The 22,832-nt window shown below is 40.8% G+C and overlaps 1 protein-coding gene across 1 annotated transcript in view; it reads right to left on the bottom strand.

The window, feature by feature from the left end:
* Positions 1–11,050: 11,050 nt before the first annotated feature.
* Positions 11,051–22,832, bottom strand: part of PRTG (protogenin) — a 122,898-nt gene continuing 111,116 nt past the window's right edge. Inside the window, exons 16-20 of the mRNA XM_034784781.1 lie at positions 20,902–21,084; positions 19,562–19,682; positions 18,465–18,630; positions 17,393–17,497; positions 11,051–16,252 (exon numbers count right to left, since the gene is read on the bottom strand). Of these exons, the coding sequence (XP_034640672.1) occupies positions 15,875–16,252; positions 17,393–17,497; positions 18,465–18,630; positions 19,562–19,682; positions 20,902–21,084 (953 nt within the window). The 3' untranslated portion in view covers positions 11,051–15,874. The remainder of the gene's footprint in view (positions 16,253–17,392; positions 17,498–18,464; positions 18,631–19,561; positions 19,683–20,901; positions 21,085–22,832) is intronic.

The following is a 22,832-nucleotide window of genomic DNA, read 5'->3' as shown; positions in this document are numbered from 1 at the left end:
TCATTCAATTTTAATTCTTTAGGATAATACTTTAGAGTATACACTAGTAAGCATCCTGCAGTGAGTCTGTTTTGGAAAAGTAATTAACTCTAAGTAACATGAGATCTGCAGAGGAGCAGGGAGAGACTGATTAGTGTTTTACGGGAGAATTCTGGGGGAAGGTTGTAGATTAGTAAAGTGAGAAGTAGCATAGGTTCCTGTATAGGCATTTATGCAGGGCCACTCACTGTGGCAACTAGTAATGCAACAGGAAAAACACATTATTAAAAACCACAGAGAGAAAGTTTCAAATCACAAACATGACAACTATAGAAAAATATGGTAAGAGTCCTCTAGAAATCTCCTCAGGATTATCCTGCAATTAATAAAGAGGAAACAAAGAATCGAGGCTTTGGGCCTTTTGTTCTTTACACAACAAAAATAATCTGAAGAAAACACATGGGCACAGTTTGATTCCAAATAACCATGGTGAGGACGTGGAAATGGGCTAGGGACTGCAGGTTGAGGGTCTTTGGCCCCAACCCTGTCCCTCCTCTTCCAGCCTGGCCAGGGGGCATAGCCTTGGGAGGAAGAGGAGGGGCAGGGGTGGGGCCACAGAGGAGGCAGGGCTCCTTTGTGTGTCCAGCTTTTGCCTTTTGAAAAGGTGGTCACTCTAATTTAAAGGGTGCATAGTTTTGTGCTGGCCCTCTACGGAAGGGTGAATTTCATCCATTTGAGAAGAGAATAAGCTACTGCTACCAATTAATGGAATTACTCTTTTAGATCAAGTAATAGAGGCCTACGCTTCAGAGCTGAGGGTCTTGGGTTCTGTCCCTGCTGGCATGGGTGTGCACGAGGAGGGAGCAAGCAAGTGCAAGGGCACAGAACTCCTCCAACCCCAGGGCTGTGGCAGGAAGAGTGAGCTCCTCCAGCCCACGGAATGTGCCCCTTCAAAAGCAGTGACATTCCTGTGCACATCCCTATTTGCCGGTGACCTGTGATATTGTGTTTATTGGACCATCAATACTACTAACAAAGGCAATCACACCTCCATTACATTTGATTGTTCACAACAGAAGGAATAAAGGAGCAAGCTATTATTCTCTGACTAGAAAACACCATTGACAGAACACACATCAGGTACAGTACAGTGCATGGTACACACACACACACACACACACAAAGTTAATTCAACATGAAGAGAGGCATGACTCACAAGTAGAATATCTGCACCTCAGCAGTGGTAAGCCAAGTCAACTAGGTGTAGTCTATGTAGACTACTTTCACCTCCGAAACAGTTAAGGAGGGGGAGCCTGCATCTCTTGCTAGCAATCATGGCTTCAGATGAATTGTGGCAACTTAGCTGTTCTTTCGTTGGCATGCCTGACACAGAATATGAACGCAAGACAGCAAGCGGATCCCAGAGCTGTCTGTAATTTAACTGTCTGTGGCTTCCTTAACTAGGCATCCCAGTGACCTAGATATGTGAATCCAATTAAAATGCTTAATTAAAAGTGGCACTACAAGAAATCATGACTTTTCTAATCTTTCAGGAAAAGGGCACCATTGTGTCCACGGGTGATGTACTCTCAAAGTATTCCATCCCGGCAGCTGCTCCTAGATCTAGGGAGAGAAAGCAGGATATTTTACACCTGTGATTAGGCTTTGTAGGGTGAGGACAATAGCAATAAAAGAAGCCAAGACTGGTGGGGGCAGGGGACAACTGTGGGGTGTTCTTCATTAATGTTTTTGCTTGGTTTTTGCTGTATTCACCCCCCTCTACCTTTGTAGAGGAAAGTAGTAGTCCCGATCCCTTGTCTAAAAATCCTGGACAGTCCTGAAATTAGACAACAAACATTAAATCAGTTATTTCAAATACACGCTCTATCTGCGTTTGAACACTATGCCTAGATGAACTGAGTTATGCCTAGTAAGTAGAACATTAGAGGTGTCAGTCTCTAAATTTGAAAGCTTCATGCTCTGTTAACTGCTGGGTGGCTCAGGGAGCTCTACTGCTGTGTCTAAGGGAGTCACAGCATCTAGTCCTCCATAACTGGAGACTAAGGATTTGAAGTGGGGGCTAGTGGGATTAGACAGGGATTACAGAGGAAAAACATTGGTGTGGATCTCCAGGGCCTCTGTAGAGCACAAAGCAAAGCTATGGAGAGACCCCCCACTAAGAGGATAAAATATAGCTAAGGAGACAGACAAATTAGGTGAACAAAGGAGGACAGCTATTGAAAAGTAATGAAGGGCAAAACTACTAAAACTATGTACAAAGCTTTACAGGACAGTGAAAGGAAGAATCTCACCTCAGTTTTCAAAGTCCACCGTGGCAGAGGCTTTTTCTGTAGATGAGCACCAAACTAAGGGAAAATGGATTAGGTTGGTTGGACATGGGAGATACATGACAACCTCGGGAATTTATTATGCTAGGTGGAACTGGCAGTGTCACCTATAGTTAAGGTTGCCTGATACTTCTCATTATACAATTGCATGGACCACCTTAATTCTGGCATTTCCTAATTTTTGAGTGCTTGACTGTACAACATTAATGATCTTTTAACATAGCTTTGTGTGTGTAATGTATTAAAACAGATAATTCTCCAACACATTCTTAACTTAAGTCACCTTCTATTCCTCCTCTTTTCCTGAACACCAGCTTTGCTGGTCACATGCATCAGAATCTATTCACTTGGAGCTATGCAAGTTCCCTTTTGAAGTTGAAAATTGCTAACTGCCTCTTTATGCTGTTGAGGCGTAAGTGTTCTGCAGAGGAAGGGTGCACAATTCCACATGGGATGGCAACTGATTAGTCTGAAAAAGCATGAGCTAGTTTATAAGGCCTTGATTCTGCAAATAGCAAACCTCCTACTGATTTCAGCGGTGCAGAATCAGGTCCTTACTGGGGAGGACTACTAACCATACTGAGAGTGAAAAAAGTGACTGGGGACAAAGGAGATCCAAACAGAATCACTAAAGCACTGAGGTCAGATATTAAATAAACTGGCAGAGCTATAGGTATGAGGGTCAAGACTGGGATAGCAGGAGTGTTAGAAGCCAAAACTGAGGTGCAATGGTAGAAATTCAACCTGGCATAACAACCGATTCTGCCACCAGGCAGCAGTACAGTAAATTCCTCAGTTACAGGCCCACACCTTAGTTTTTACCTTCTCCATCTGTGGCTCTCTCAACTAGAGGTGAATTAGAAGTGTTCTCCCTTTTCCATCAATCAGAGGACCCCTTTTCTCTTAAAACAAGCTCAGTCATCGTTTCACAACGTTCTGTGGAGTCCAGTATCAAACTGTTCTTCTCTTGTGAGTTTAAGCACACACAAAAATCCTCTCACTTTCAGTTTTGCAGAAGAATTGGAATGGAAAGTATTTGGAAATCAAACTTCCAGTCAGTATGATCCCTGAATTTTGAATCTTGATCTCAAGAAGCTCATTATACCTCTACTTTGTGGATTTTGTATGAAGCTGAAACCAGATTGTTTTCCTTGGTAGAAAATGAATTGGTTGCTTTTTCAGCATTCAATATTGTAAGCATGCGGGAGGCTGACATGACAGATGTCATCATTCATGGAAATGCATATGAATTGGGTTTTTAATTTTTCAGTCTGTTCTGCAAACTAACCAGCCCCCCAAACTGCTTTGTTCTACACTATTCCAACTGAGTCAGAGGATTAACTAGCATATCAGGCCAATGCACTACAGAGCCAACAGCCGTCCATCTCCATAGCAGATAGTAGTGTTTGCCTCCCTAATAGAGAAGCTGAGCTAGCCTGTTGGTACATGAGTAACATGCAGCTTCAACTGGCAGTTTACACTGCTCAACAATCTAAGCATCCCAGGGAAGCCCTAAGCCTGCCCTCCCTATTCTGTATTTAAGGAGTGAGAGAAGGTCAGTTTCTGCAGAGCCAGTTGCAGAGAGATCAGTGTTTTTGCTGCCTCCGGAGGATGCAGCAGCTTTGGCAGCCCTGCCATGATCTCCTGGGTAATCTTGAAGCCCCACATTTTATGAACTTTGCTGATGAAAATATCAGAGCTTTTCTCTCCATGATTTTGCCCTGCAGACAAAGATTCAAAACAATTTTGTTAACATGACCTTCCGGTTGTTCACACTGATTTATGTATTTCTTTATTTCTTTAAAGCACCATACAGCGCTCTGAGCACTGTACTAACACTTTAAAACAATTCAGTTTAATAGGTTAAAGACAAGAAACATATCCCTCAAGCACCCCACAAATTAACTGCTCCCGTAATTTTAAACTGCAGAAGGAGATCCCAGCACCTAACATTTCTTGTCCCACTAGATTCCAGCCAAAACCCTGCTCAGCCTCCAATTATCCCTCAGACTCCTCCCCAGGGAAAGTCTAGGGAAACAGGAGGATCTTTTAATGAGTCCCAAAAGTCACCCAAACTGGGTTCAAATAGACCAAGTGGGGAAACACATTACATATAAAAGACCTTTCACTAAGGCCATGTCTACACTACTGGCTACATTGGAACTGCTGCGAATGATGCAGTGTTGTCGATTTAGCGGGTCTGGTGAAGACATGCTAACTGTGTCAATTTAGCAGGTCTGGTGAAGTGCTCTCCCATCGATTTGAAGTGTTAAGTCAGCAGGAGAGCGTCTCCTGTCAACACAGGGCAGTGTAAACACCGCAGTAAGATCTAGCTACGTTAACTTCTGTTATGTTATTCACGCAACTGAAATAGCGTAACTTAGATTGATTTACCGCGGTAGTGTAGACCAGCCCTAAGAATGCCTTATTGCCAGTGGTCACAGTTCAGGACAAGTGCACCTGTATTCCCCTTCTATGCCCCACCAAGGACACCCGCTCTTAGCCTTCTGGTTCCCCAGCCATTGCCATTCTTGGGTAGAGACATGCATCTCTCTCCCGCCTGATTGGGGCATTTTCAGGCTGCACAACTCCCTGCCTACACTATGAATTCCCCCAGCAAAGTCAGGCTGCCTACGCAGGTGTGCTTTACTTTTCTCCTTTGAGAGGGTAAACAGTGTAATTGCCACAGTTAAGCCCCCCCACAGTTCTTTCTAAGCAAGCACATATATTCTTAAGGTAAAAGCATTATAGAGAAAACATTATGATCTTCTTCTAAAACAGCCAGAAAACAAGGTAAGACTGCAACACTGTGTCAGCACTTCCATTTGATAACCATTTCTTTCATATGCTCAGTTGTCACTGTCTTTAACAGCTACAGTGGGAGGGGATATTATTTTCCTTTTTAACGTGAGCACATCCAATTACTTCTGCTAGTCCCACAACAAGGGGGAAGACAGGAATTTTCTCAAGTAGACAGGACTCTAACCATGTAGGGCTTTAAAGATCAAAATCAATACCTTAAATATCCCTCCGAAATCAATCAGTAGCCAGCACAGACCTCATAACACCAGAGTAATTAGTCTTTCTACATAAGACACCTTTTAATAAGTGGGTAGCTGAATTCTGCACTGGCTACATTTTCCAAATGGTTTGAAGATTCAGCCTCATGAAAACTGCAATAATTTAACCTCAGTGTGTAGTGCAATGCTTATGGCAATTACAAGAAAGCTTAAGAAAAGCTTTGTGCTTGCAGAATGAAATGAGATTGTTTCTCTCAAATCAAACTTCACAGATTGAGTCCCTATTAGTGTCTAGTATGAACGAAGGAAAAAGTGACTAGAAGTGAAAGGTAAATCATGGAATGTGAGACACAACCCTAACATGGGTTTGGAATAAGATGTGTGTGTGTGTAGGTCAAGCATATTGTTCAAATAAGAAACCTACAACAATTTATATTCTACAGCTTTCTCCCAACATCCCTTTAACAGGACTGCCCAGAGGATTCAGGGGGCCTGGGGTCTTCGGCGCACTTCAATGGAGGGTCCCAGAGTGAGGGAAAGACCCGCTGCTGAATTGCCGCCGAAGACCCGAAGCGGAAGGAGCTCCGGGTCTTCGGCAGCAGGTCCTTCACTGTGTTCGGCAGCACTGAAGGACCTGCTGCCGAACACCCGCCGAAAACTCTCGTGGGGGCCCCTGCAGGGCCCAGGGCAAATTGCCCCACTTGCCCCCCCCCCCAGGTTGCCCTGCCCTTTAATGCCTTTTAGTTTTAAATTATGATATGGACTCTCAATCTTAACTCCTTTTTTATCTTGGCATTTTATTGCTTTTTAAAAATTATTAGAAGTTGCACACACAAAACTAAATGAAGGCTACCATGGGTTAGTTCTAACAATTTGAAGATATGTAGCAAAGTTAGCAGTGAAGTCAATGGCAAAATTCCCATTGACATCAGGGAGGTGAGGATTTCACCCTATTCTTTTTGTTAACCTTTAAGGGCAACTTTAGAGGTACCTCTGGGCAGCTCAATACAGCCTGAGTGCACTGGCCAGTTAAACTGGATTCACAGACGAGTGCTGCCAGAAACTGACCCCAATACAAGCGTGATTAGTCTAAAAAACCCTAAATCCAAAAAATACAGGAGGGGTGGGGGCAGAGGGGAAAGGGTTTGAATTTCTATGCCATGACACTGGGCAGAGATTTGTATCATAATGCCAGGTGGGGCATAAAAATAAAATAAAAAGCAGCCCATAAGACAAACAGCAAAAAATCACTGCCCTTGACTGCCTAAAAAATGCCAGCCCAAAATGGGCAAAAAGCAGAAAATCACTTGTTTTAAGTAGACCCAGCACACTACCAATCAAATTGTTGTATACAACTTAGTTGTAGAACTCATGATTAGTTGAGTTTCCTCTTGTGTCACTAAAGAATTAGTCCTTTTGCTGCTATATTCATGAATCTGACACAAGAATAGTATTCATGCAAGTCTGAGAAGAATTCTAATGGGTTTGTTTTAAAAGCAGTTTCATAAAGGCAACTTTTCCCATGCAATTTCATTAAACCATTGATTTTATCCATGCTGTGAAATGTAACTGTCAAAGGGATTAATTGCCCTGTGGCGCCAGTACCCCTTTCTGACTCAGGGCCCTGTAGCCTTCTTACTCCCTACAGTGTCTGAAGGCATTTGCCAACAGCAACCTGCAGCTGTGTCCCCTGAAGCCCAATTGGGTAGCAGGTTCAGTCCAGGTGTAATGGACCCCATTCCCTCTTAAAGGGGCCAGTCACCCTGTGACAGTAACAAAAATGAGAAATAAAGAGAGACATGATATATTTAAGAACCATTCATTTACTATGCATATAGGAAGGAATATCAAGTTTAAACCACATCATAGTTCCCATTATAAACCCTATTTTCAAGAATTTTAAAATGTCTATAAAATAGTATTTCCTTCTACATAAATGAATTTAGTGCCTGTGAAAGGTGCCAGACTGACAGCCCATAGCTACTGACACCCTCTGTGGGCAGTGGAAGAGCAGGCTTCTTTCACACTAAGGTTTTGGAGCTCCAGAAAAATTGTGAGAGTAGTTCAGTTTCTGTGGCTGTTCTGTTTTTTCTTCTCTCCTGGATCTGTAAACAAGGGGGTGAATGATTGTGGTTTTGTCTCACGTACTGTAAGAGCTGATTTGAAACCACCATCTTGTTTTCAACTTAATTCACACAGGCCACAAAACAGACATCAGATGGTACTGACCCCCTTGGTTAGTTATTGGCCTGGGCTACATTTCAACTGCCTTCAAGGTGATAGTCTCTATACTCTGTTAGCAATCCAAGTCATCCAGTCCCCAAAGAAAACATCATTTCCTTGCTAATTAAAATGGATTCATGTTAATCTGAAATAAATTTCTCTCCAGAATGCTTTTCGACTAACAGCAATTGCATTTTAACAATGTTGTCATAAATTGGTACGCAAAATTCAATACACAAGTGACAAAAATGTTATAAGTGAGGTAGTTTGTGCCAAATCATCATCAGCAGGCTTTCAATTTTGTGGCAACACACACTGGAACCACAGGTCTCTATCACTCTCAGTGAAACTAGCATGCCAAAGCAGAGAACATGTGTGGTAATGGGAGGAAGACATGGGATTTTGAGGTGGATGATAATATCCTATGGTAGATCACATATTCAGGGGTGGCGAGTTGTATGGGCCTGTGGTGCCTGTGCTCCAGGATTATTCAGGGCCCAGGGGGCTGACTCCACCAATCTTCGGAGACGCGTCTCTCCCCCAGACCTGCCTGCTGCACCCGTACGCCTCCCCTGAAGCGTCTCCTGGCCCCGCCTGCCGCTCCCAGCCGATTTAAAAGGGCCCGGGGGCCGCCAGCCACCACCACTGGCAGCACAGCAGGGCTAAGGTGGCTTCCTGCCCAGCCTCACTCCACACCACTCCCGGAAATGGTCGGAACAGCCCTATGGCCCTGGAGGGGGGGGTGTCTCTGTCCACTGCCCCCGCCCCGACTCTGCAGCTCCCATTGGCTGGGAACTGTGGCCAATGGGAGCTGCAGGGGTGGTGCCTGCGGGCAGTGGCACATTGAAACCCCCTGGTCCCCCCACCTAGGAGCTGATGCCAGAGGGGTGTGCAGGTTGCTTTCGGGAGCCACTCAAGGTAAGCGCCGCATCCCTCACCCTCTCCTGTATCCCAACCCCCTGCCCCAGCCAAGAGCCCGCACCCAAACTCTCTCCCGGAGCCCGCCCTCTCCCCCACCTCCTGTACCCCAAACCCCTGCCCCAGCCCAGAGCCCACACCCAAACTCCCTCCCAGAGCCTTAGGCAGGGGTGGGACTTGGACCCATTCTGGGCACCACCAAAAATTATACAAACCTGCCGCCCCTGCACATATTAGCATGTGCTTGGGAAACTTTAGGACACATGGTGGCATGATCAGTGTTGTATACTCACAGTCTGTCTTTGTGAATGAAATGCTATGCAAACAATAGCACGAAACTGTCCTCAGTCTGAAAAGAGACCAACAAGAACCCAGACTTAAGCGCCCTCCTCCAAAACATCCTAAGACTCATTTCTGTGAAGAATCCATCCTACTTTGTTCTAGTCACTAACAATCACTGTACCCTCCTTACCTGACCTGTTGTCCTGTATCTTGGTTTGTCTAACTGCAAAATCTTTAGGTCAGGACACCCTGTATATTGTAAAACAACATGCAGATTTATGGCATTGTACAAATTATAATATCCTCCCATGCTTTGAACCTCTAGCCACAGAAACTGAAAAGAAAAAGACTTACTTTAAAAAAAAGTATACTTTTACTAAGGAAAACTTTTATTTAAACTGTGCAATCAATCAGTATTTAGACAGCAGTTTCATAAACATTTTGGCATTTAAACTTCTATTCATTTTTGGCATGACCTTTGGGTAGTACATAAACAACCCTGAAAAAAAACAAACACACTAGGTAACATTTACTAGAATGCTATAAAAAGAAAAACAAATCCACATTATTAAACAAAATATTTTTAAAAAGACATTAAAAAGGTACATTCAAAATCAAGGCAAGCATTAGCCTCCCTCATGCAATGGAATTCACAGAGCTGATCCCCTGAGTCAAATATAAAATTAATATAATTCAGCTCTATCCTCCATTAGCAAGTCAGCCATTGCTGCCCTTACAAGAAAATGGCATACAGGAGTGAAAGGATCCAGAACACCCACAATATGAGATACATAACTGGGTCCTACACTTGCAATTAATTCACACCTTTAAAAAACAAAAAGAAAAAAAAAGGCAAAACAACCAAAAAGCAACATTTTTGTATATAAAAAAAGTAAGTTTCATATACAATCAGTTTTTACTGAAAACACCAGGCAGATGCAATGAAGGTACATGTAATACCAATGTAATAACAAATTCCTACAATGGGCTCAATTCACTAATAAAATTGTAGGAGTTCTGCTCTCAGGCCCCAGTTCAGCAAAGCACTTACGCATGTGTTTAAGTCCCTTTAAAGTAAATCAGGGCAGATGTTACAGTGGTGTAAATCTAGAAAAAAATCCATTGAAATAAATTAAATCACACCAGATTTATACCAGCACAGCTGAGAGCAGAATTTAGCCTGAATTCAATTTATTTTTTGATGTTAGAACCAAGACGGATTTAACAATATGATAATATGAAACAGGTACTAGTTTCTGTGTTAAATATTTTAAGAGTAGTAATATTTTTAAAGGCAATTTCATAGAAAATGAGGTTTCATAAAAAGAAAAACTGTCTTAGAATACAGTTCTTTAAGTTAGTTACAGACACGCTCTTAAGAGTTCCTAGAAATAGACAGAGAGTCCAATCTCCGTCCCCTGGTAACTAGTTGGTACCAGCAGCTCTAGAGTTCCAGTAGCTAAGCTCAAGATACTTAGTAACATTAACTGATAAACAGTACACTAAGGTTAACCAGGAACGTTGGAAGACAGTGGAATTAGCACTTACCTGTTCCTGAAAATATTTTTTTTAAAACCTCCAACAAGGACAGACTGCGTAGTTTCAAACAAATACTTAAATTTGTTGATTATTTATTAATCCTACTTGTACAAATCATTAGTAAATTGGGCCCATTGTCATTTAAATGCTGACTTAGGTTATACTTCAAAGACTGTCTTTGGAAATACCTTATGAACGGGTATTTGTTGGGAATGAGCATTTAAAATTCTTTTTTGTTACACTGAACTTCTAGCTGTCCCAATAATTATAAGTATCTGGTAAAAGGTTGCTTTAAATCACTATGAGAAAAAAAAAGGCCTTCTGAGGTTACTGCATTACAGTGTCACTTTCCAAAGGGTTTGTCCTGAATTATAAAATCTTAAATACACACACGAGGCAGTGTACTTTTTCACAACATATTAGTCTAGATTCTGCTCTCAGGCCTAGTCTTCACTTACCGGCTGGTCCGGCGGCACGCCATCGATGTTCTGGGATCGATTTATCGCGTCTGGTTAAGACGCAATAAATCGATCCCTGATCGATCCCGGAAGTGCTCACAGTCGGCGCCGGTACTCCAGCTCGCCGAGAGGAGTACGCAGCGTCGACGGGGGGAGACTTCCGGCCGCGTCTGGACCGCGGTAAGTTCGGACTAAGGTACTTCGAATTCAGCTACGTTATTAACGTAGCTGAATTTGCGTACCTTAGTCCGAAGTCCGGACTAAGTGGGGACCAGGCCTCAGTTGTATCAGAGTAAATCCAAAGTAACTTTGCTGACGTTAGTGAAATCACTTCTGATTTACACCAGTGCAAATGAGATCAGAACCTGGCCCTGCTAGGCTGTGTTTTCAGAAGACTTTCATACAATGATCTTGATTGCTGCATACCGCTCCCTCTGAGGTCAATGGGAGTTTTGCCACCAACTCAGAGTGATGTTATGAACAACAATCCCTCTGCAATAAATGGAGTGAACATGATCGTGCAGCTCTTACTCAGATTTTAATGGCAATTTTGCCTGAGACAGGATTGCAGAATTAGGCCCTTTGAAGTATATGTAGAACACTGAAATACAGTTTTTAAGGCCCAATTCTGTTTGTTCACATCATGCAAATAATCCCACTGAAATCAACGGAACTATTTATAGGCCTGATCCCGCACCACTGAAATTAATGTGAATTCTGCCATTGACTTCAATGGGAGCAGGAGCAGGGCCTATGTGAGCAAGACAAACAGGATTCAGTCTTTAGTTTAAAGCAATGGGATAAAAACACAGAGCAAAAGAGTGTTAAAAATAATGTAAACTGGTACACACACTTCAGAATACTTTCTCTTTGTCAAAATCCCATATGTTTGCGAAGAAGCAGCTCAGTAAACTGATGTCTATACTGTACCGTAGTGCGGACTATGGAGTTGTGAAGTGTTATGCTCTAACTGGTCTATGTGGACAATGCTGGTCTGAACTAAAAGGTACCTAAGTTTGCTATTATGTAGTGCTGTTTGAAGGAGGTAGCTAGGGCACAAGACTTTGTGCGCTCTGCAATTCAATTCACACACTCCACAGTCTGCGCTGTGGCACAGTGTAGATAAGCCCGCAGTCAGTTAATAAAATTATAAATGTAGATTTTACAGTTTCTTTTACAAGAACAGATTTGTGAAAAAGAAGTTCAGTTGAGATGCAGCAATTCCACAAGGGAAAACTGAAAGCGTTCTCCAGTTTTCCAGGAGAATTCTTGAAAGCTGGAAATTGAAAGACTTTCATGGTTTCTGAAATGCACAGAAAATAAATCAATGCAGCCTCAAGCATGCTGGGTCTTTTGGTTTCTCCCAATTAATTAATCCACTCAGTCAATGTTAGGATTTTCTCTGTAAATTTTTACATGCAAGCTTCCAAGTCTCTTCAACTGAATCTTTTTTTTAAAATACAAGGGTTGCACATACGCTCATTACACCAGCCATGGCTCTTTAGTTCTTAACACATTTAACAAAATCAATTCACATGGTGTAACAGAAAATTCCACATTTATGTTCATCTTCCAAAACATACTCAGTAAAATTCATAATTAGAGAATGGGTGTTTTCTCATCTCCAGAACCCAGGATCTGTGGACACAGACAAAAAAAATTTCTGGATATTCTATGATTATTTTGCCTCTAGAGTTTTGTCACACATTTCTATGGCCAATGGAACGGACAAAGTCTGCATATGAAAACTGCCCTTTAAGAATCATAAATGTATTTGAAAGTTAATTCCTATAACTGTCAAAGTAATTACATACATCATTAATCATATTGCACCCTTACTGGCTCTATGTCCTGAAGGATACCACAACACTTAAACTGTGTGTCTGATTTTGCTCCCACTGGAGTCCTTAGGAGTTCTGCCATTGATTTCAATGGGAACAGCATCAAACCATATGCGTAGGAATTACCTTGCTCACACTAGGCTTCTCCTGAATTGTAAGAAAATTTGTTTCTCATAAAATACTATTTTTGTGATAGAGTCCAAATTATCATCAGGCCACATAAATCTTTGCTGTGATCATGCTCTTTGTTCCATAGTAAGAATGTATATTAGTTTGGATTAGGCTTATGACAAAGTAAAGGGAAGTGTGTCCATATGGGCTAGGTTCTGGAGATACACATTATATTTGGTTAACATAAAACAAAGAAAAAGACAGAACAATTTATTGCCTAACTAAGTTTGCCTATATGCTGAGGTAACCTTAAATATCTTTGGTTTTCTTCATTTGCTGATAAAAAGTACTTGAATAACAACATATGGATAAACAGCACTGTGGATGTATTGCTCTTTAGTAAATTTAATACTTTGATCTCTTTGGCTACTGAGGCTAGCTAGACTCTCTATCAGACTGAAAAATACTGGTATCTAATCTGCTCCTCTCTGATTATTCACAGGTTAATCTATGTAACTGATCTTTGGCATGAAAAGTTGAGGAGTAGAGTTAATAGTAATGTATGGCATAAAAGTGATATCCGTGTATCAGTACTTACAGCAAACAAGTCTTTGGAGAAGAAAAATAGTTACCCTTTGCATATCAGCCCTTTTTGAGTGAAACACTAAAATAAGGCTAATCTGAAAGAAAAAGTGTGAAACTTCATGCTATGGTTACACATTCTTATCTATTTTCAAAGAATTCACATTTTAGCTATCTAGAAACAGTACTTTGCTGTACACTAAATATTTTGCCCGATGAGACCAAAAAATAAATCTTTGGTGAAAAGGTTTTCTTTTTCTTCAGCGAGTAGATACAAACTATTCAAAAATATTTTATCTAATACTGTATTGTTGAAGAACTACATGCTGAAGAAAAAAAAAACAAATTACACTTGGAAGTCTTTGGAGATATCTGCTGGTAAGATATTATTATAACTTTCCTTAAAGGCTCTTGTAACAATAAGGTAGTTAAAAATTGTAGAAGCATACAACTAAACTATGCAATCAACTACTACAATCAATAGAAGCCCTATTGTTTTTTTTTTGTTAGTAACTACTTATACAATAAAATGTATTCAGCTCTTCAAATCTATAGTTTTTAACTAAATTCAATTATTTTTGGAAAATAATATGCAGTTTTCTTTTTTTTCCCTACAGAAAATTCTTTGGTACAAGATTATTATTTTAAAGCCTTTCTTTCAACAACGCTATGAAAAGGTGAACATGTACTGTCTGGTACAGAACGAGCAAACAGTTACAAGCTAAAGATCTACAGTAACTACAGGCCGCTTCACCTAAAAATAAAAATAAAATAAATAAAAACAGAACACTAGGCTTATTGATGGCTTTTGACTAGCTTCTGACTCATAAATAAGCAGCCAAAAGTAATTCAGATCACATAAAGGGTGAAATCTTGCTGTTAATTAAGCTGATGCGAGTTTTGATTCTGAGTATTTCACCCTAGCTGTTTTTCCATGACCTTACATTTTTGACATTTTGAAAAATATAAACAAATATCTAATTTTCTTTTTCAAAATGAACTGTGGGGGGAACTGTATATGAACTAGTTTATGACATTGATGAATTCGACCCCCATCCCCACCCCGCCCATTAAAAACAAAAACATGATACCCTGTCAGTTTGCCCCAAATTTCTCTGAGGCAGGTCAAAAGTAACAAACTGTTCCCTGAGTACAGGAAAAAAAAATAACACTAGAATAACTTTAAAAGGAGGTAGTATAAAACAGGAATTGTATGGGTACAAGGCAGTATCAACATTCACCCTTTCAACAGACTTTTCAACTAAAGCTCTGTCTTTTTATTTTTCATTGAGGCCTAATTAGAGTTTTAGACTGGCATGTGGTTGAAGTCACTCCCTGAACTAAAATTCCTCACTAATAGCATCCTAAATTGAGGCAAGAAAGAGGACTGCATTTTAAAAACAGCTCAGACATACTGCAGAGCTGGGTAAACCTGAAATATAATTTACTAATCTCACAATTTACCCATAAAATCTAAGAAGCATTTAAGGCATCTTTCTATACTCCGAAGCAACTTTAGGAATGCTAAGAAGGCATAAGGCAAAGCAGTAATTTCATTATATATAATGGAAGGCACCACTGTTATGGAGTACTGGGACACTGAAACATTCAGCATTACTTGTCTATTCTATGTGTTTTTATCAGGCAGAGTTTTCACACCACTCCAAGCTGGCTGGAAGCTGAATACTAATTAATTTCTCCAAGCTTTCTAGCATTAATCATCAATAAAGGAGCAGTTTTATGTCTTTGTGGGGAATCCAGCATGCCCTAGAGCCCTGTGGATTTAACATACATCTTGTCAGCAACTGCTGGCACAACAGAACTGTGTGGAAAAGGCACTGTCCTAAGCAGGCTGGGAACACTGGAAGATATAGCAATCAAGTGGGTAAAAAGGAGAGTCCAATTACTTTTTAAAGACTCAATGTTGCTGTTACTGAACATTTTGAAGTACTAACTCCATTATTCCCATGCTAATGCACAGTTTTCTCAAAAGTAATGGTCCTACAGTTTTCTCATTTGAAGTTCTTCAGGTCAGGCATGTTAAATCATTTATCTAATCCCCTCAGGGGTCCCCTCTTTTTAAAGTCAGAGCTTCAGCTAAACTGTCTTGTTCATCTACCTATACAACTCCTTTGATTTCTCTCTCTCTCTCTCTCTCTCGCACACACACACAACATCCAGCAAAACAAAACAAAAAAATCCTACTAGGAAGTATCATCAGTTATGTAGCTGAGACCAACTATAATACAAATGAGGTAAAGCAGTTGTCATTCAGAGTTTGCCATTTGGCAAACTGAGGTAGATATTCAGCAAAGGGGCCAACAGCCTTCCCTTTGCTCCAGTGATATATTTTTAACTCTAGTCAGAAATCTTTACTGTCCTTTCACATTGTTTACCACTGAACATTCAAAGTGAGTGACTTTTAAGAAAAACAACAAAAAACATTCAAAAGAAATACGGAATCACCTGATAGGTTATCAGGCTTTCCACAATAAACTTTGGCTCCCTGTTCATTGTCCTTCGAACAGACATACATTGTGAGGATGTCTGGCATGACTGTCAGGATAGGTAATTCAATTTTGTACCGTGCACTGTATCTGAAGAGATGAGGTAGAAGTCTGGTCAGTAGCCAGAGGCTCTTCACAGTTACTCAAGACAGGGTTCACGTTCACACCTGAGTCACTGCCTACAAAGGAACTGGAGGTGCGTGGGGTGACACTTGTAACAGAAGAAAGGTGTATCTCGTCGTTGGACTCATGAGAGAATCTTCCAGAGTCTCCGGTCTCATGGCTTCCTTCACTGTTTGCTGAATGCTCTGTATCAGCTACAATACTGAATGGCACCTGGAACTTAGATTGTTGGCCTGGGGAATTGGGGGAGTCATCTTCACTGATCAGTACAGTGGTGCCTGGCTGATACAAGCACACAGCTTGGACAAATCTTCTCTGAGGCTGGATAAAAACAAGGTGTGAGAGAGAGGTTAATCAGCCTCTCTCAAATAGATACATGAGCAGTGCTTGTTTAATTCCCCACCCCATTTGGCTGGAATGCCTACAACAGCACTAGCTGGGAGCAACAATCTGTGCCATCCTACAGGAGGAGAAAAAGGTATAGCCCCAATTCTCTCGTGTTTTCTTCTGCAGTACTAGATGAAATAATTCATTCAACCTAATCACAGATAATGGAGGCTGATTTTCACTGGGGCCCCTGTTTGTATTTTAAAGTTACATTTGTGTATCTATTTTCCCCTCCATGGATTTTCTTTCATGCAGCATGCTTATGGTTGCTGCAAATATTTTACCTGAAGAAGCATCAGAAATATGCAGCTGCATACCAGCTTCTGGGCAAGCTTTTGGCTGGAAGTGTATTGGAATATGCATTTTAAACATAGCTATGGACAGTCCCTATTTCTTGACTGTGTGAGAGACCAGTACAAGTCATAATGATTCCATAAACATCAGTCAGAGAAGATCCCCAGGAAGTGTAAGCTGGCGTGGTTGTCCTGTAGACTTTACTGTTATATGCTGCCTTTTATCCAAAGAGGGTGTGGTCAGAGCACAGTATTAGGAGCCACTGGCTCTGGATTTCCAGTTCTAGCTTTACCTCAGAGTTCCTTTTGTACTTTGGATGAGTCATTTAATGTCTCACTTTCTGTTTTCCTTCTCTAAACACAGAGATAATACTACCTACTTACTTAGCACTCAGGTTAGTGGGAGGATTATTTAATTGACATTTATAAAGTAAGTTTCAAATTTAGTACTATATCTGTGCATACAATTGTTATATGCAGGAACCCCTTCATCCACTGATGGAGTGCAGTCAGTTTTAGGTAAAACATAGCACCTGTTTAACATTAGAGAGCCACACTACACAACAGGTTAAGGGGCAGGAAACGAAGAATGACATCTCTATTTGCATTTACAAGGAGACAGTATAACCTTCATCATTCAACACCAAGACACAGAAACCATCCCCTTAGAAGCTAAGCCCTTCGTAATGCATTTTAATAACCACAAGCCTAGCCATCCTTCCTTGCAACATCATGGGACTGTACCAGGCCTTTTGTGTTCACAATAATTTGGGCAAGTTACCTCCTCTGTTTTCACCTTCTTAGAATCTTGGAAGAAGAGCCACCTTTTCTTGCAGCTGGTCTTTGAGATAGGACCATAACTGTTAATAATCAGATCAGTTCCCCCCTAAAATAGAGAGAGGGAAAGAGAGAGATAATCTTGCTTTATTAAATTAAAATGACATGAGTTTAAAAATAAACCACAGCTCAACAATAATTACAGTACCACAAATACAGCAAAACATTTCAGCCACCATTGCTTCTAGACATCTCCACCACTTTGAGCTAGCATCATTGATGGGTGTGTTGTCTGTGACTGAATTAGGACTGGTTCCTGCAAACACTCTTCAGATGAGCAGCTCCATTAAAGTCAGAGTACTGTGTGCTGAACATACATCGAGTCAATATGACAACATATGAAAGTAAGGATAACTCATGTTTGCCAGATTGGCCCCTTAGAACTGAAGTTTCACGGGGAAGGGACCATGTTTAATTATACATCTGCACAGTGGAGAGCATCCTGCCAGCACTCAAATGCGAATGCATGCATTATTATACAACTTGACTCTAGTAAACCTGTGTCTATAAGATACATATAACCCAATGTGCTTTATCCATTAAAATATACAAAAAAGATATTGATGCACATTTTAGTACCTGCTCAGCATCACACTCATTTAATGGTGCTGCTTAGAACATTTATGAGCCTGAATGGACTCAGGGCTCAGATTTTTGACAAGCCCTGTTTCCCAGTGCCTTGAATAGAACCCTCTGAGCCAGCAGAAGGATACTCTCAATAGTAGGCTCTTGGCCTGTGGAACATGTGTCTTCTGATGCTTGGCAATCTTCAGAGCACAGTGTAAGGCATAGGTATATGGGCAGACGTTTAGCTGAAATTTATGATGAATTTACTGGCAAATTAATGTTCCCATCGGACTGCAAAACTTGTGGTTGTCCTACCTCATGTGGATTATTATTATTATTGATAAGCATTTATATTGCATATATCTTTAATGATGGGAGGCACTCAGGTGCTATTGCAATGGATACCATGGAAATATGTATATACTGGAAGTGAATAAGGCTCACAATACCTTAGCATCAACAAAGCTGTTTCCTACTATCATCGGCAATAAAGATTCTTCATTCTCTGCAATTCCTTCAGTACTCTTCCCCACCTCGTTCGCACTGGCTACTGAGATGCTGGTATGTGACAGCTGGTCAGTGCCTTGCTGCATAGTTTTAGGAGCAGACGTTTTCCTGTGCAATATTAAGCAGGAGTATAATTGGCCCATAGATGATACATATAATATCAAGACTAATGCTTTTCACTGAAGTTTTATTAGCCAAATAATACTATAAGTTCTTGATCTTCAGCTTTTATTCGTGTGCTATTTCTAACTTATACAGAATTCAAATGCCATCATGTGCCTGAAAATCATATTCCCCCAGGAAATCACACTGCACCGTCTGTAAATGTATATATGGAGAGCATTTCTCATGATTGATTAGTAACATTATCCAGGGGGAGTAAACAATCAAGAATATCAGAGAAGTTCTGGAGCCTCAAGAAAGCTAAGGAGACCCTCTCATCATACTTACTAATTACTAATGTATTATTCCTTTTCTTACCAGCCAAGACCCATGAGTTTGTGGTCTTTTGTATTCCCTCCAGAAATTAATGACATAGGGCCAGATGGTGACTTCCACTTGCATTGGTCAAGGGAGCTAAAGTCAGCAGAGTTGGGCTCCAATTTGAGGTTCCTCCTGCCCCAAGCTTACAGAAGCTCTTACGCAGGAATACTGTAGGGTTGAGGCTCTGTGGACTGGCTGGAGCCAAGCAGGGGAGTAGTTGATAAATACCAAATATTCATCTGCGTCTGGAGGGGAACCTGCCGGAGACTTAATGACATTTCAAGCAGCATTAACTCCCCTTCATGTCTTCTACTGCTTCCACAGCAGAAGGGGCTTGGGTGAAGCAGGGAGGGCCAATGAAAGCACGGGATCTGAGGGAGATTCCTATCAGTGGTATGAACATGATGAAGTGAGGCTGAGAGCTTCAGAGTTCCCTCATCCAAAGCACTTGGACAGTACTCTGGTAAAGAAGCATCCCTGATAGTTTACATTCATACAGGAGCAGCTGAGAATGGCTTATACAAAAGAGTTCATTTCTCCAGTAATAAAAGCATACCTGGCTTTGCTGCGGTAGATCAAAATCAGGATGCAGATAAGGATGCAGGTCAGGGCTATGCAAACTCCTACAACAATGCCAGTCATTGATTTCTGGTCCAGGTGGTAATAGCCAGAATAAGCTGCAGCACAAAAGAACACATGGCATTTAAAGACTCACTGAGTAGTATAGTCATCTCCTGTCTTTATATCTGGGAATCGATGGAGTCACGGCCACAATACCAACAAATTCTTCCTTTCAACATGACTTCTAGGCCTTTGCTATCATATATTTTCACATTGGTTTTGAAATAACTTGCACTGTATATAAATGGCTTGTGGATTTCTGAACATTTTCACCTGGGAGGGCTCAATATCATGAGGGGTTTTTTGTTTATCACATTGCACCAAATCCTGGGAGCCTCTGCTCTGTTTTTACTCACTAAACTAATATGAGAGAGAGAGAGAGAGAGAGAGAGAGAGAGAGAGAGAGAGAGCGAGCGCGCACGAGTATGAATAGTTGCCTGAATAGGGAAAAATTCAGTTTTTGGCCCATTATATGTGACATTTCAGTCTAGAAACAATAAAAGACAAAAAGTACACCTCTCTGAATAACTACTGCCCTGTCCTTATCTCTCTCACACTTACAACTTTAGAAAAACCTTCCAAATCTTGATGACCACACACAGATAAATTCCACCTAATGACAGCAGAGGGTAACTTAAAATTCCATTCACATATGAAAAAATTACTAAGAGATATAGCTTAATTTTCACAAAGTATATAATGGATACAGGCAGACGTTCACAAAGAGTACGGTAAGTGGGATGCCTTCTTTGGTAAGGACTGTTTACAGGTAGGTAATGACTCACAAAGTCTGCTCCAGGGCTGCCGGAATCCCAGGAAATAGAGGAAATTTTCACATATCTACTTAGGGAGCCATCTTGCCCCTCCTGGCTTCACCCTTGCAGGAGTTCTTATTAGTGTCATGGGATGAGTCATAGTATATCATGGATCTTCATTACATTTTAAATGCCATAAGGGAGTGATCACAGATTGAAAAAAATACAGACAGCTACAAAGTTGAAATTGATGGAACATTTCTAAACCACATTCAAGACAAGAATGTGCATTTCAATTGTACGTTCTCTGTAGCTGGAAAAAACCTGAAACCAGCAACTATGCAGACTGGGACAAAAAACTCCAAAATGGTTTCAGTTAGAAAAAAGGTGCTGTAGTCATTATGGACACAAAAGGATGTGGCTTCTGCATAATCCAGGAAATGAGTATGGGATAAAAACAGTTACAGATCTTTTTCTTCTGGTACTTAACAATGACAGTAACTAACACATTTTTACTAACTTGTGGCATCTGCTGAATCTAATCGTTTAGGCCTTTGATTGGACTCCGAAGTCTCCTTTGGCAGGACTGCAAGCTCCACTGCATTTGAAAAAGGTCCTTCTCCCACCTCGTTGGATGCTGCTATTTGAACAATGTAGACATTTCCAGCCACCAGGTTCTCCAGCAAAGCCATGGTTATTGCTCCTATTCAAAGATTGTTTTAAAAAAAAGTTTAAGTTAGGCAAACAATGCAGGGAATTTACTGGAAGTTAGCTAGCAGGGGCTAGATTCAGCCCCTTTCTTCCTCACAACCTTTGAATCTTGTGTAGAAAAGAGAATACAACCTTCATATTCTAACCATCAGATATAGGATTTGAAGTGAACAGTGATAATCCCTTCTCATTCTGTCTGTTGTATTCTCTCTGTACCGTATGGATAAAGCACACACTGGTCATTCTGCTGTTACAGTAAAGACGTGCTGATACAGTGCAGACCCAAGATTCTAGTACTGTCCACACAGAGTCAGCAAACTTAAACCTGACCCTAACTGCATTTCAGTATGACAATATTTGCATTGTGAGCCATGCTCCAGGAGCTTGCCCCCATATATTCTGTGATGAGCTCCCAGATTACAGCTCCTTCTTCACTGACATCATAATGCAAATGTGACACGGCATTGGGATGCAGGCAGCTGAACTGAAATCCACGGAATTTTAGGTCGGTTTGGCAAAATGAACGAGACAGGTTTGGGCAGCATCGTACTGTAATTTTAAAATCAATTCAACCCTATTTAGTTCCAGCCAGGTTCATCTGATTATCATATACTCAAGCAGGACTACAAAGAAAAAGCTTAGAAAAAATGTCTCTCTCACACATGAAGGCAGGCAGAAACACAGATTATATAAGTGAACAGGACTCAGTCACGTAATACTTGCACAGGCAAAACTCCTATCAGAGTCAATGAGAATTTTTCCTTCACAGGGATTGCAGACTGGTGCTTACAATTCCAACTGCTTTTTAAAATGCCATAGAAATACATTTCTGTGTTTCTTCCTGCTATAGAAATATGTTATTTTTCTTTCCAAAATAGTGGCAGCTCCAGGACCTAATGTATCTCTATGCTTCTCCATAGATTAAACTCACTTAGCTACCCCAGCTTTTCCATAAAAAACATCCATTAGCTAAAAGCATTTAAAGTCAAATGTAAGGTATCTGTAACCAAAGGAGCTGTAACCATCAAGGGTGAAAGGTTATTTTTCAATACTAGAGGCTCCTTATACCAACTCCTTTTGAATCAGCTGCACTTCTAAAGCAACTAAGCAATTTGTGCTGATTTACTGCACACCAAGTGTGTAAAGGCTGTAACTTCTTATCCACTTCAAGTGAGTTTGGAAAAAGGGGTAGGGGGAAAAACAAACCAAGGAAGAAAGATTCTTCACATTGCAAATAAGCAACAAACTACAGTAACGTTTCAGACTCTGCTGTTGTTGGCACGAGCTAGGTCAAATTAAGGATTTTTAAAATGTTGGTGAATGGATAATAATCCTCAGTGTTATTTGAAATGTACCCTTGAAATCTGAGCTGGGAAAAACTCTTAGATCTTTTGACATTTTGGAATCTTCTGCAGAAGGTTAGTTTGGGAATAAATTAGTACCAGGTGTTACATGTGACTAACTGTTCTTGTCAAAATGAACATTAAAAATGCTACTACCTCAGCTTTCCTGCAAAGAGAGGAACATGGGACTATCATTGCATTTGCCCAAACTTCCTTTCATGCCCCCCTCAACCCGCTAGACTATTTAAATTTAACCTTAAAAGAGCATAACAGCTTGTTTTAAAGTGTTAAAAACCTGAATTATTCCCTAATCCTCAAGCTTTAAACCTATCAATCAAATCTGTAAATCTGTTAATTAGCTTATGAGTTAAAATGGGTCCTTTAAGAAATTTAGCGC

This window comes from Trachemys scripta, chromosome 10, assembly GCF_013100865.1.
Source record: "Trachemys scripta elegans isolate TJP31775 chromosome 10, CAS_Tse_1.0, whole genome shotgun sequence".
NCBI lineage: Eukaryota > Metazoa > Chordata > Testudines > Emydidae > Trachemys > Trachemys scripta.
This window is presented reverse-complemented; position numbering and strand designations above follow the sequence as displayed.